The sequence below is a fragment of the Balaenoptera acutorostrata genome, chromosome 8 (assembly GCF_949987535.1).
Source record: "Balaenoptera acutorostrata chromosome 8, mBalAcu1.1, whole genome shotgun sequence".
In the NCBI taxonomy this organism is placed as follows: domain Eukaryota; kingdom Metazoa; phylum Chordata; class Mammalia; order Artiodactyla; family Balaenopteridae; genus Balaenoptera; species Balaenoptera acutorostrata.
Genome location: NC_080071.1, coordinates 54,831,433 through 54,847,220, shown reverse-complemented (window position 1 = coordinate 54,847,220; position 15,788 = coordinate 54,831,433). Strand labels below are relative to the sequence as shown.

Below are 15,788 nucleotides of genomic sequence, written 5' to 3'. Positions count from 1 at the left end.
TGCATGACTAAGACAATTTTGAAAAAGAAGCAAGCTTCCAAATGTTCTAAACAACCATACAACAACTGTTATTTCAGGAACTTTGGAGAACAACTTTAATCAACAGGGGTATAAGACACAAGTACATATTTTGATGCTATGTGCACCTATTTCATATTTAGACACTTGTAATTGGAATACACCTTACAGTATATATGATAAAGTGTCATGTCAATGTTTGTCAGTTGTTTTTTGTGATACATAATATGGCTTATAATGTTATATTTTATAATAGCATGTCTAAGCTTTGAAATTTATTAAGGTGTGAAAGTGAACATTTCAATTAAGAAAGATAAAGATGAATTTTAAAAAATAAATAGTGTTGGGAATCTTGGCTAAACTTTTGGGTTAGGTAAGGGAGAAAGTGTTAGATCCTTTCGTCACACCTTACTCCAAAATAGATTTCAGATTGAAATGTAAATATAAATAGTTATATTACTATAAAAATGGTAGAAAATGTAGGTCAGATGTTAATAATCTTGGAATGTAAACTAGAACCTAGGATTTCTTTGGTATAAGAAATCAGGAACAAAAAAACAGTAAGCAATATTGTTCGTAATGTATATGCTCTCTTTTGTACTTTTCATAAATAATAAAAATTTTTTAAAGTACTGAATTTTAGTACCTAAAAGCCAACACATTTTGTTTGATATAAACACCATGGACAGAAATTTAGAAACACTGAGGAAAAACTTTTCAACTCTATGGTAAACAAGATATTAATATGCTTCTATGTGAAAAGCTCTTACAAATCAATAACAAGCTCTAAGACAAGATAGTAAATGGTATAAAGAAGTACTAATTCACAAAAGAGGAAATACAAATAGTCAATAAACATATGAATACAAAATGTCAATAAACATATCATACCTCATTTGTATTTAAAGAAATACAGATCAAAATAAAATTTCTTTGGCCTGTCAGAATGCCTACCAGTGTTGCGAAGGGTGTATGTAGTAAAACAGCAGGCACCCTTCTGCTTTCTGGAGGGCAGTTTGTCAATATTTGTCAAAAGTTTTAAAAAAATAAAAGACATTAAGACTTTAATTCAATATGGCAATTGTAATAGTAAAAAAGAGAAAAAGGCACAGATAGGGTATTAGAATTATGGTTCTTATCTGTGCATTGGCAGGCTATCTATACAGCCATTAAAAATGATGTAAGTGTTTACTAGCATGAGCAGATGTTCGCTATGTATTGTTATTGAAATAGAACAGATTTTAAAACAGCGTGTATGTTAAGTATACTATGATTCCATTGGTTAAAATACAGCATATACACTGGTTTACAGCATATACATATGAAAAAGATATAGAGGAATATAAAGGAAAATGTTTACAGGAGCTAACTATATATAATTGGTTTATAAGAGACATTCATATGTATAATTTCTCTGTGTTTTTCTGTTTGCATCTATGACTTTTATAGCTTTTCAGAAGCAACAAAACTCTTAACTTAAGCAGCCAAACTCTCTTTCATGTGTTTTTGAAGTAGATTTCATGTCATAAGTAATCTCATATAGGGTATCTTCCTGTTACTCTTTTTTGTTTATAACTTCTCCTTTGGGATAAACTTCTCAACACTTCTTGACACAATTCTATCACTTTCGCCATTTCTACCCAATGAACAGTGAGTTTCTATCTTATGGCTTAGTTTGAAAATAGGAACCGATTACAAGTCATATGTAAACAATTCTTTTTTAATAATAGCATGTTATTATTTCAAGGACATTACAGTGGTAAAATCCATGAAGAGTCCTCCCGCTGGTATCAAGCTTGTTATGGAAGCTGTATGCATCTTGAAAGGCATCAAAGCTGACAAAGTCCCTGACCCAACAGGTTCAGGGAGAAAAATTGAGGATTTCTGGGGTCCTGCCAAAAGACTTCTTGGTGACATTCGATTTCTACAGTCACTTCATGAATATGACAAGGACAATATTCCTCCAGCGTACATGAACATCATAAGAAAAAATTATATTCCAAATCCAGATTTTGTTCCAGAAAAGATTAGAAATGCTTCCACAGCAGCCGAAGGTCTGTGCAAATGGGTCATAGCAATGGATTCGTATGACAAGTAAGTACTAACAAAAAGAAAATGAACTGGTGTGTTTTATTTTCAGGTTTGGCCATTTAAATAATATAAAGAGCTACATAGGTGAGAGGGTCCTCAGAAAATCCTGTCTAATGCCTGTTATATGACATATTTACTGGAGGCAAGACTATACCAACTAAATAGTATGATACAATGATAATTCAACTTTTTGGACTCAGGAACCCTTTACATTCTTAAAAATTATTGCAGACCCCAAAACCTTTTTTATCTACCATATTAGAAATTAAAACTGAGAAATTTAAAAAATATTTACTTCATTTTTAAATAGCAATAAAAACTCTACATGTTTACATAAGTAACTTATTTTTAATCCACAATTTTCAAAAAAAGTTGTGAGAAAAGTGGTGGTGTTTCATATTTTTGCACATCTCTTTACTATGTGCTTTAATAGAAGACAGCTGGACTCTCAGATCTGCTTCATTCAATCTGTTGTGGGATATATTGTTTTGATTGAAGTATATGAGGAAAATGCAGCCTCACACAGATGTTTAGTTGCACAAGGAGGACCTCTTGGAGTCCCTGAAGGGGAGGGGACATGTCTTGGACCACATTTTGAAAACCACCCTTCACATATATTCTTTGTTTAGACAAACAGCCTTTTTTTTTTTTTTAATATATATTTACTATTTTTTATTTTTATTTATTTATTTATTTATTTATTTATTTTTGGCTGTGTTGGGTCTTCATTTCTGTGTGAGGGCTTTCTCTAGTTGCGGCGAGCGGGGGCCACTCTTCATCACGGTGCGCGGGCCTCTCACTGTCGCGGCCTCTCTTGTTGTGGAGCACAGGCTCCAGACGCGCAGGCTCAGGAGTTGTGGCTCATGGACCTAGTTGCTCCGCGGCATGTGGGATCTTCCCAGACCAGGGCTCGAACCCATGTGCCCTGCATTGGCAGGCAGATTCTCAACCACTGTGCCACCAGGGAAGCCCAACAGCCTTTTTTGATGATTGTATGAGAAATACTTATATACAAAACAGAGTAAAAAGTTTTGGTTATTTCTTCAAAAAAGGAATTATTACTGGTTGTCTTTCAAACTCATAAACAGTTTGAATCATTGTACGTATATATATATATTACAGGCTATGTATATTTTGGACCATGATATATTATGTTAATGATAAATTTTAATTTAATGTTTTATCATTTATTTAGAAAGATAACATGACTTATTCCATTTTCCAGATAGAAGAGAATTTAGATCCATCCTTTTTCCTACATAGTTCCTTTTATTACCAACATACATATTTATAAGATAGCTTGTTTTAGTTAGGGATATATTCTGAAATTTGAGAAAAGTACAATATAAAGACAGGAGTGTCATTCTTAGATGTATTTAATAAAACAGGAAGAGGAAAAAAAACGTTGGGGAACTGAGGAAGTGGGTGGACACACACAAAATCATTTTGACTATTTTGAGATGAAAATAAAAGTTAGATTAACCCATTTAATTATTTAAAATAATAAAAAATTTTTTAAAAATGAAAGAGTAAAATGATGTAAATAAAATACCCTTCTTCTCCTCATCATAATTAAGCCTTAACGAATTAGGCTAGTTTCCACAAACACTGTTCTATTTTACATGTATATGCTTATTCTCTTCGTCCAAAATCACCAAAATTGACATTGGCGACAACTGAATATTTTATTTTGGGTAAAAAAATTACCTATTTGAAAACATGTGTATTTGGTATCTATTTTAATAGTCATGTTTTATGTACTGAGATCAGGTTTGACTGATTCTTAAATGAAATATAGAATATAGTAATCAGTATAGGTTATACATGAAGATGTGTTTTGAGTTATAGTAAGGATATTAGAAAAGTAAATTCAGTGATGGAAAGTACACTAGAATATTAAACATGTATTTAATGTTCCAATTTTACTTTTGGCAGAGTGGCAAAAATAGTAGCTCCCAAAAAGATAAAACTGGCTGCAGCTGAAGGGGAGCTTAAAATTGCCATGGATGGTCTCAGAAAGAAGCAGTCAGTGCTTCGGGAAGTTCAGGACAAGCTGACCAAGCTTCAGGACACACTCGAACTAAATAAACAAAAGAAGGCTGACTTGGAAAACCAGGTATAGGATAATACAGACAAATATGGGCAAATCCTCAATTATTCTAAATAAAAATGATGTTCATGCTGGCACAAACACAGCAATCCTGTTTTCTTCCTGGTCAGTGGTTGGCAAACAGTGGACCACAGGCCAAGTCCACCATTGTCAGTTTTTGTATAGCCCACAAGCTAATAATGGTTTTGACATTTTTAAATGATTACATATTAAATGATTATATAAGTACCTATATAATATCCTCATTTTTGCCTCTTGGTCCACAGAGCCTAAAATATTTACCTTCTGGCTCTTTACCCCACAAAAAGAAAAAAATTGTCAGTAATCTCTGTTGTAGATTACTAGAATATTGAGGTAGATTATTTAAATCATTCTTCATTATAAGTGAGAAAATGGAGAACCAAAATGTTAAGTGACTTAGGTTATATAAGAGTTAATAACTGATTTTCTTTGCTGTACACCTGAAACTAACACAACATTGTTAATCAACTATACTCCAATAAAAATTATTTAAAAAAAAAAAAAGAGTTAATGGCAGAGCTGAGATTAGAACTCAATACCCAGAACCATAGTGTGTCCACTGAAAATGTTTTTAAGACTAAAATCATTGCTCTTAGATAGTGATACCATTTGCAAAAATTAATTGCTAGAGTCTGATATTGTTCCAGAAAAAAGTCAAAATATTTTATAACAGTCAACATTTATTGAGTGCTTATATGCAAGGCACTGTTGTTCTGAGAGCAATGTATATTATCTCACTGATTCTCACAAAAGCTTTCTGAGGGAGGTAATCTTTTTGAACCATTTTGTAATAACTAAAGCACAGAAAAGTTAAGCAGCTTACTCATGGTCAATGCAGCTTCTAAGCTAAGATCCAAACCCAGGCAATCTGACTAATAGCTATGCTCTTTCCCACTGTAGTAGACTGCTTCTTTCTGTAGGATATGTGCACATATTTTATATTTGTGCAATATGTGACATTGTGCTAATCTTAAAAATGTGACCTATTATTAGGTATGGGTTCCAAGTGATCAGTTTTAGTTTAAATAATATAACTAAAAAATGGGTATGTGGTTGCTCACTGTAAACATTTTTCAACTGTGTTGTATGTTTGAAATAACTTTTCATAATAAAATGTTGGAAAATTATGGTAATGTAAATTGAATGCATGCATATATGTGTATTAAAAATCTACTTTTGGAAGAGAAATTTTGGCTAAAATATTTTTACTTGGTGGTTTCTGATGGCAACTTTATTATAGTCCAAGACCTGATTCAACATTTTAATACTGTTGAAAGAAGAATGGGTGAAGAAAGAAACTAGGAAGCACAAGATATTAAAGGAGGGAAAATTAAGAGAGAAAGGTTTTTATTTAGGAAGTATCAAAAATATTACCAATTATATACCTTCTGCTTTTTTTAAACCTATCTTTAGATAAACTGATACAGTATTTTATATCTTTTAATCTAAAAGCATTTATTTAATATAAATATTAATAGCATAAGAAAAAGTATAAGCCAAATTCTTATTCCAAAATAATCTAAATGTCTCTGCTTTTATCAATTATTTACTTCCTCTGTTCATGTAAATTATTTCATTTTGAACTTTAAGATAACCTTTACTTAATCTTGTCATCTTCTAAGATTAATGATGCTAAGTCACTTAAAATTAATCAAAATAATTCAGGTATTCTATTGGAATATTGCTATTGCATGGGTTGAAATAGCTTATCCCAAAGTTTGCCATATTCATAATTACCCTTCCTCTTTTTTAAAATAACATTGCTTAATTATGTATAATCAAACTTGGCTGACAGTCTTATGCACAAAGTAGGCTGTCAGCTATTGATTGATGTCCTAATTTAAGGTTAATTGCAAGTGCCTGAGTAGGTTGACACAATTTAACAACTTGAAAATTGTGCTTTGTAAGTAAGCATAAATTATTAAAACTTTTAAACATTTAACCTTTAAAATTATCATTAAATCAACCACAAGTTAAATGAGGGGAAAACGTTCATAGAATATTTAAAATAAAATGCATTTAGATTATTAAAATGGAGGGGAAACATCTATATTTGCAAGAGGATGTCCTTTATTACTTAATTAACTTTCAGTGTCTCATACTGTAGCTCCTTAAATAGAGCTATTCTTTGCATTATATGATAAATATCTGTTATGAATTTCACAAATTATATTAAAGTACACACTTTATTATGAAAAATATTCTAAAAGGTCATGGACTTGCCAGTCTTCATAGTTAGATATTGCACATTTTTCTTTTAGAGTGTTAAAAAAAAATAAATTCCAGGCGTAAGTTGGTAATGTAAAAATTTATCCCTGAGGGTAAAATCTTGCAGAAATTTAAATAATTTTTTAACTTATTCTACTTGTAGATGTTGATAAAAGTTTACTTTTATTTTTGAGGTTGACCTGTGTAGCAAAAAGCTAGAACGAGCTGAAAAGTTGATCGGAGGCCTTGGGGGTGAGAAAACTCGATGGAGCCAAACAGCTCTGGAGCTGGGGCAGCTGCACATCAACCTGACAGGGGACATCCTCATCTCCTCAGGGGTCGTCGCTTACCTCGGAGCCTTTACGTCTAACTATCGACAGGTAAGGAATACTCATCGACCTCCAGGGTCTCTTCCTGAGCCTCACATTACAATCAACATTAATCTTGGAGTTTTTTGTTTGTTTGTTTGTTTGGATTTTTTGGTAAGTACGAGGGAGAAAAATGTTTTCAAGTGATTTCTAGTTGTGTATTTTAATTATTCAATAAATTAGCTTGGTAGCCAAAAAATTGCTATATCAAATACTCTTCTAATTGTTTTAGAATTGTTTTAGAAACAAAAAGATCTACTTTAGAAGGTAATGTGAAATGGTAGGCTCTAATGATAAAATTTCAGTTCTTAAACAAGTATAAAGGTATCGGGATTTTTTGGGGGGGCTGGGGGTGTTTAGTCAACTACTCTCTATGAATCTCAATAATAAATCATTTCCAAATGACTTCAGAAACTGAAACTTTATGGGAGGAAAAGATGAACCTACCTAAAACCCAATTGATAAGTGGCTTCTTTCCTAAGAAAATAAATACCAGGTTCCCTGCTTCGAATTCCCACCCCTTTGACGGATTCTGCCTCAGTCTGCTCCTCGACCCAACTCCTAACCCTACTTCTTCTCCCAGCTTTTTTGTTCCACTGTTCAGTCCCTTTCTCAATGAGACCCAGCACATTCTTCAGCTCTCTCTAGGAGTACAACCCAGGACATGGCCCTGTCAAAGCAGGAGGAGAGATTTAGAAAAATTAAAAGAAGAAGGCAATGAAAATAAAGAGAAGAGAGAAATTTGAAGCATTTGGCAATAGCTTCTGGTGTCAACAGAGGAGAGAAAGAGTAAATGAAAACCCACTTCTCTGTGTGGCTTTATCAAGTTTTACAAAGCATTCGCTTTGCCCGTGGTCTCAGTTGAGCTTCGCTTGAATTCAGGGCTTTCGCTTAAGTAGGGTTGACTCTTGGTGGCCACTGTTTTGGTTTGCTTGTTTGCTTTTAACCAAACTAGTTTAAAATCCTCACATTGATCATGCTTCTGTCTTTAGTCTTTTGGGTTCTGGTAGCCCTTGTCCTGGTGCATGACTTTCATATTCTTCTTAGCTTTCTGTCTTCATTTGTGTCTGAATGACTGTCTGCAGGTATGGCATTGACATCTTGTAGTTCAGATAATTAACATTTAACATGACACTATTTACCTAGTCATAGACTTGTTTGCTCGACATTTTCAGAGACTGAGGCTTATAAAGATTAAGAAAACTGCTCAGAACCACACAGCTGGTCAATGACAGAGCAGAAATGAGACTTGTTGTCACCTGAATCCTAATTTAGCCCTCTTTCTACTCTTCTATGTCAACTTGGAAGGAAAGAAGTAGTACCTGCAGAGCCGCCTGCACTCCTCTGTTGGTTCCCAACATACCCCCGGGTGTCTGCACTGGCTCCTGTTGAGCATTACAGTACCATGCTGGAAGTCTCCAGCCAGGGCCACTCCTCCCAACCCAGCCCTCTCTGACGACTCCTTCCGAAGCACTGCATCTTGCTTGACTCCCCAGTCACCTGCTTCCACCAGAATGGGGGCTGCCAGTTAGAACACTACACAAATGCTTCAAGGAAGCATTGAGGCCAGAACTGAGACCTTGAAATTTATGGACAGAAGCAGAGCAACACTAAGCTAGACACAAGCTCCAAGCAAAGCTTATAGCTGCTTCTGTGAACTCATGTCCACTGTCCCCACCCCTGATTCAAGAGGACACCTCATCCCGTCCCATCTAAGAAGGCTTGAAGGCAATTTTATCCCTTCCTTGCTTTACTGTAACAACCTAGGCTTTTACTTAACTAATCTCTAACGTCATTGTTCCTTCCTTTGAATTCATTCTCTGAATCCTGCTCTGTAATCGTCTCTTTTATCTATTTCTCCTGGGTCAGGGAAGCTGGCAGTTTACGCCCCATCAAGTTTCCCATTGGATTCTAAGCACAAGGGTAATAGTGGCAACTTCAGTGCTCTGCCCAGATCCCCGCCTGGCTTCCTGTGCTTTCACGTCCAACAACCAGCACCTGTGGCTTTTTTGGCCGACTTCCCTTGGGTTCTTAGAACTCACTTTGTGCAGTGCTTGGAGAGCTAAAATTGGCTGGGAATTTACTGCCCTCTGAGGCTGGCCTTAATGAAAGACTGACAGAGGTGAGAGCCTGAAGGTCTGTCTCCCTTCCTCTGGTCGGAACAAATGCAAGGAATAATTTACACCCCCTGTAGGATTAAGGTGTAACCACCTATGCAGAACTTTGGCTGATCCCTCACCTTTTATTGGCTTCTTCCTGGTCGTTATACTGCTTCTCCTAGTATCCCTTCCTTAATAAATCATTTCAGATAAATCTTCATGTCAGAGTCTGCTATTGGGAAACCCAAGTAAGACAAAAAGGCTTTAAAACAATCTTGGTTTTTTCCTAACGTCAAAGTCTCTGGATACCAAGAGCCTGCAGTAAGTAGCTAGATCCCCTCCCTCTAAGCTTGAGTCTGAGTAGTTGTCAATTATTCATCAACCCCTTTGTAGAGTTTCTGGCACTCCTCATAACAAAACGTAGAAAATTTCCATTCTCCTAGCATATCTGGGCCCACAGTATTCGATTGTAATGCCCATGCCTATCTCCAAAACAAAATCCTACAAAGCTGTAAGGACATACGAGCCCTGGAGTTGAATTCATTTGAACTTTCTAAGAGACCTTTTCCCTACCAGTAATCAAAGTCAGAACTGCTTTGGCGGTGGTGCTTACTTTCACCAAGATGGCACCCGTAATGGTCAGGTTTCCATTTCCACCAACTATCTTACCACCTGATTACCAGCCAAGGTCCTTGGCTTGTATTTTGAGATGCTTGTTCATGTTCATTTCACTTATTCTCTGCTGCTGCACCCTTACAGATGTATAATTGGCCACTTCAATTTCTAAGCCAGAGTTCATCTGTGATAACATACTACACCTGTCAACTATAGCTAGCATTCCACAGCAACTATGGCTTTCATTTTCCCTACTTCTTCCCCATATCACTGGCTACGATGCCCATACCAGCATCAAGCTGTATCTGAGAAAACCTTCAGACCTCCCCACAAAAGTCTTCAGGCCAACGAAAAATCAAAACATGCCCATAGGAACAGTGTGCTAGGAGCCGGAATCAAACTGGAAATGCTGCCTGCTCCTCTACCCTACATAGCCATGCCATCTGTCCTGGTGCCAACAACCAAACCAAGTAAAAACCCAGATGATAGTCATTAAGTACTCATGAGTGTGCTCTCTTAACTCAGTTTTGAATCACGGTTAACAACTCTGAATTCCCTTCTGTGGGCAGTTTGCTAAGCCCTCACGCCAACCATTTCCCTTTTCAGCATCTAATAGTCCTGGGTTACAATAGGCACATATCCAACTTCCAGAGGTCCCCATATACCGAACACCCAAGGACGGCCCCTTCTTCCCGGTGCCTGTGGAACTATTCAAAAGACCCAGTCGTCAGGAAGCCCTGGAAACCTAGCTAACTCCACCCAACTCTGCTTGACGTTTATAAACTGCCCCCTGCAGTTCCACCTTGCTGTTACTCTGTGTCCGGGTGCAGCCTCCTGGGTATCAGCTTTCTCTCATTTGGAGCTGTAAGTAACAAAGAGTTCTGCCTCTCATCTATAGGAGTGTCTTTGTGTTATGGCCCACCATCCAAGGAAGCTTTAATCATACCTAAGATCATATAATTATGAGACAGAAGCCTGGCAGACAATGCCTTAATCAAAATAAAAATGTCGTCCATAAATGGACAATTTGAAATCATGTGCCACTGATGAGATGCAATGAGAAGAACGCAGTATCATTTCTGTGATATTCCTGCCAAAGGTGCATAACCTAAATTGACTCATGAGAGACCACCACACAGACCCAGCTGTGGGGCATTCTACAGAATAACTGGCTAATCAGGGTCATGAAAATTATCAGCTGTCCCCAAACTGTCATAGCCTTTCACGTGCAAACCGAAGGGAATGTTGGTCCAACCTACTCAGCAGGAACCCGAGGGAGACGGTGGTACCCACCACGCCCTCTCAGCTAGCTCCACTTGGCACACACGGCATCCTCATGTGCCCATGGACTGCTATCAACACCACATATATCCACCTTCTCCTTGCCTCTTTCTAACCTGTTTTCTCTCCAGTCATGTCTTTCACTGTTTATGAACCCTTTGATCTATAACCTCAATTTGGACCTTGATTTCTGATTTTCTGAGTGTGAACCTAAGCTTGAAGTACGCTTCTGGTTCCTGAGCATCCTAGCAAACTGTGGCCCAGGTGGGGTATCCAAAACTCCAGTATGTGCCCTGATCCTTATTGGTGCCTAATAACCCTGTTCTGGTCCCTCCCCCAGGACATGTGAGAGCCAGACACAGATGTTTTCTGTGTCCCCTACTGGTTCAAATTGGATTTACTTTTATACCACAATATTGTAGTAAGGTGTGCTGATATTTATAGTTTAAAGAAAATGTGTAGAAAAACATGGTGATCTCCATGTATTTTGTCAACGGAAGCTTTGGAATCGTAATTGGCAAGTATTTTTTCCAGATACAAAGTTCTGAGTTCACTAGTAAGTGATCTATCTAAATTTTATCTTAACATTTTATATATAATTTTCATTTGAATACATAGTAGAGCTTCTAAATTATGATTTTATTTTGAAAAATATGATGAACACAAATCATTTCTGAGGTAGAGTTTCAACGATGCTTTGTAGACCCAGAGTGTAGTTGAGGAGTTTACAAGGTATTCATTTGGTAACCTCCAACCTCATTTTTATATCTTTCTGTGTATGTCTTAAAGAACCAAATCAAGGAGTGGACAAATTTGTGCAAAGGAAGAGATATCCCCTGCTCCGATGATTATTCCCTTATGAGTATTCTGGGAGAAGCAGTGACAATTCGAGCCTGGAATATTGCTGGATTACCTTCTGACTCATTTTCTGTTGATAACGGGATCATCATAACGTAAGGAAAATATTTTTCTCACAAATGATCTCTATCAGTCAGTGGATTTACTTATCTGTGTACCTTTTTAACACAGCTAGTAAACTTTTATAGTATTGACAAATGTTTTACTTAACTAATTAGCTAAATTAAATATGGATAATCACTTCCTTCTCCAATTAATGTCAGAGTAGTTGAGCATTGGAGACAGTAGTAAACAAACTAAAAACCCCAGATGACTTTTGCTTAATTTTTAATCAATTTTTAGCAAATAGAACAAAACCCTGCCATAAGTAAGTGAAGTCCAAATTTTTTATTCCCATAAAACGCAGGGTTTTTTTATTACAGGTTAATGAAACATTGCAGGGATAGGTTTGTGTTGATATGTCTTATTCCCTGCTGGGTGTGCGACCACCTTAAATGATATGGATACATTTCTGGGTCCTGGGCTGATTGGGGCTTTTAAAAGAGTGGTGCTTTTCCTGGAATCTCCTGGTTAGTGGATAAATCCCATGGAGACTGGGCCGGGAGGATACTGGAGGCTCATCCAGACTTACCTTTCCTCAAGGTGTTGCCTCCTAGAAGCCAAGGACTTCACTCCGCCCTAGTGTGAGGACGATCATTGATTGTGTTATTTTCAAGGTCACATTACTATGGGCCTTCTATCACTGGGCCAGTCTTTTTGGAGGTTTTAGCATGTTAGAAATAGCATAGGGAAACCATCAGTAGGAAACGTTCAGTTCTGTGTTACATCACTATTTTGAGTAGTTGTTACTTTACTACTGAAAAAGTAATTGATATGACAGTACTTAAAGTGAAAATGGTTGAGGCATATAAATTTTTTAAAATAGAATTAACCACTATGTGTAAAAACCAGTTATTATTAAATTTTTTGTTTGTAATATTTATGAAAATTATTCTACAAATTAAAATTCTGGTGAACAAATTTCTTTACTGCTCAGCAAATGATCCTGACATGTGGATTTCTATAGCATTTATTTACTGAACTATTCTAAAAGGATTTGAAGCATGTGCAGTTCGAATATAACATAAAATAGGATAAAATCTGATGAGACTACCTAGGGATATTAAAGAGGTAGTTACTCTTAGGTACTTGAGACAAGCTAATCCTTGCAGTTGGGTCCTGAATTAAGCTCACAGCTTTGCGATAACCAAGGTAAAAAAGAAAAGCTGTGTCACACAGTTCTCATTTTTCAATCAAGCAAATCATACTCAGAAAAACAAACCTTCCCAGGAACTAAACTTACATTTAATTATTTTGTTGATTTGGAGAAGAGATTATCAAGCTTTTCTTTGGCGGACTAAAATTAAGCACTGGGTACTCTTGCTCTGATAATCTAAATTAATCCAGAAGAAAAATTATAGAATCTAGATAAATGATAAATATGTACATTAGTTTGCAGCTAAAACAGATTTTTAAGTGCCTTTTAAGAAGTATGGGATGGCAGCTAGTTCGTTTTTTAAATACTTAACAAGTAGGTGGCAAACAGTTTGAGTGGACGTTTAATGTGAGAATACACATTAGACATTGACAATATGGGAGGTTTCTGAAAGTTTTGAAGTGTATCTTTTGGAAGCCTCATATATTGTTGGTGGGAATGTACATTGGTGCAGCCACTATGGAGAACAGTATGGAGATTCCTCAAAAAATTAAGAAGAGAACTACCATATTCCACTCCATATTACTCCATATTACCATTCCACTTCTGAGTATTTATCTGAAGAAAACAAAAACACTAATTAGAAAAGATATGTGCATCCCTATGTTCATCACAGCATTATTTATACTATCCAACAATATGGAAGTAACCCAAATGTCTCTCAACAGATGAAGGGATAAAGATGTGGTGTATATGTAAGATGAAATACTACTCAGCCATAAAAAAGATGAAATCTTGCCACTCGCAACAACATGGATGGACCTTGAGGGTATTATGCTAAGTGAAATAAGTCAGATGGAAAAAGACAAATACTGTATGATTTCGCTCCAGTGTGAAATATTAAATAAATAGATAGATAAATAATAAACAAAACAAAACAAGGCAAACACGTAGATACAGAGAGCAGAGTAGTAGTTACCAGAGGGGGAGGGTGTGGGGGTGTGGCGGGAGGGTGAAATGGGTAAAGGGGATCAAAGGTCTGGTAATGAATGGAAACTAAACCTTCGGTGGTGAGCATGCTGTAGAAGTCAAAATATAATATTGTACAAATAATAATAATTAATGATAATAAAATTTTATTTTAAAAGTTTCAATAGAAAAAGAAAGAAGTCCACCTTTTACTTTTGTCCAGCTGGACCAATTAACTTCAGCTAAATAGTCCAACTTTGTTTTTGTTGTTGTTGCTATTGTTTCCCTCTCAGAAAAAAAAGCTTTGATCTTCCCAAACAATTGTGAATATACTTGGTCATGTCCCACATAGTAGTAGTTATGCCTTTATTGTTTTGATTTGCAATTTATATACTTTTGTTCTACCTAGGAGGACATCTATAACCTATTCCTGTAACTCCATTTATCCAGCGGAGGCTGATATGCTTCTTATTTTCTAACAAATAAATGTACCCTTTCTTTTGGGTCCAGTCATATTTCAGTAATACTGGAGCTGTTGATGAATATTTCTGCTTTTTTTAAAAATTTAATTAATTAATTTATTTATTTTTGGCTGTGTTGGGTCTTCGTTTCTGTGCGAGGGCTTCCTCCAGTTGTGGCAAGCGGGGGCCACTCTTCATCGCGGTGCGCGGGCCTCTCACTGTCGCGGCCTCTCTTGTTGCGGAGCACAGGCTCCAGACGCGCAGGCTCAGTAATTGTGGCTCACGGGCCCAGCTGCTCCGCGGCATGTGGGATCTTCCCAGACCAGGGCTCGAACCCGTGTCCCCTGCATTGGCAGGCAGACTCTCAACCACTGTGCCACCAGGGAAGCCCAATATTTCTGCTTTTAAGATTCCATATCTTTCAGTGATCTTTTTCAAGACGAACTCCCATTTCAGAGAGGTTGAAGTAGAAAATGGTTTTAATGAGCCATAACCCTTAAGTGTTTGCTATTTGTTTGTAAAAGTGTTCAAGCATTAACAAGAAGTTATTGTAGCAACCTTACTAAGTAGGAAATATTAACATTTTTCATTCTTGGCTTTTTTTCCAATGATTTTGGTAATCTTATAATGAGAGGTTTCAGTAAATAGGTTAAGGTGATCATTTTGAAGTATCAGATAAGTATCTTACTTATTTGCTAGTGTGTTCTTCCTTCCCCAGAGATACTTACTTGATAATGATAATACCTAATATGGAGCACTTACTAAGGACCTGAGCCTGTGCTAAATGCTTTTCACATACTATCTCAGATGAGGGAAGAGTCAGTAATTGAGGGAACTGGAAGAATATGTAAAATTTGGACAAGTTAGAACATAATTAACTTTTGGAGCTACTGACACTTGAAGTTTCCTTAGCTAATCAGAATTTCAAGGGCTAGTGATAACATTAAATGTAATTGGATTCTATCTAAACATTTCACAGGGAAAGTATTGGGATTGTTTAACAACTTGGTAAGTAGACCAGACCTATATCTAATATAACCCTGCTTTTAAAAAATGTTTTAAGTTTTCATTTTTATAGGAGTCAGGTAAATCAGGTTTATTTCAGCAACAGTAATAACTGAGAGGAACACCCACCTTTCTTTGTCTGTTTTTATCTAATTGTGCGTGTGTGTAAAGAGGAAAATAGCAGAACTCTTTGAAATGCTCCACTGCTATATATCCAAATTCCGTCCTTCCATGCAGACTACAGTGAACATGTATTATCATGTTAGAAGTCTGTATTTTTCAAAAACACAAAAGAGCACCAAATATTTATCCTCTCTAGACAATAACAAAAGAACAAACACTATCAAAACTTGGAGTGCTGGGTGCTATAATAATTCAGTTTCCATTTGAGAAACTATGAGAGCTCTGATCTTCAAAAGCAAACATTGTAAACTGAAGCCACAACATTGTCCTGTTTTTGAATCAAAAAGATGTTATCTTGAGGGTGTT

General features: G+C 36.3%; 1 protein-coding gene across 1 annotated transcript in view; it reads left to right on the top strand.

Annotated features, from left to right (window-relative positions):
- DNAH7 (dynein axonemal heavy chain 7) overlaps positions 1-15,788 on the top strand; it is a 249,393-nt gene that overhangs the window by 155,889 nt on the left and 77,716 nt on the right. Inside the window, exons 44-47 of the mRNA XM_057551036.1 lie at positions 1,766-2,112; positions 4,045-4,225; positions 6,643-6,828; positions 11,601-11,764. Coding sequence (XP_057407019.1) covers positions 1,766-2,112; positions 4,045-4,225; positions 6,643-6,828; positions 11,601-11,764 — 878 coding nt within the window. The remainder of the gene's footprint in view (positions 1-1,765; positions 2,113-4,044; positions 4,226-6,642; positions 6,829-11,600; positions 11,765-15,788) is intronic.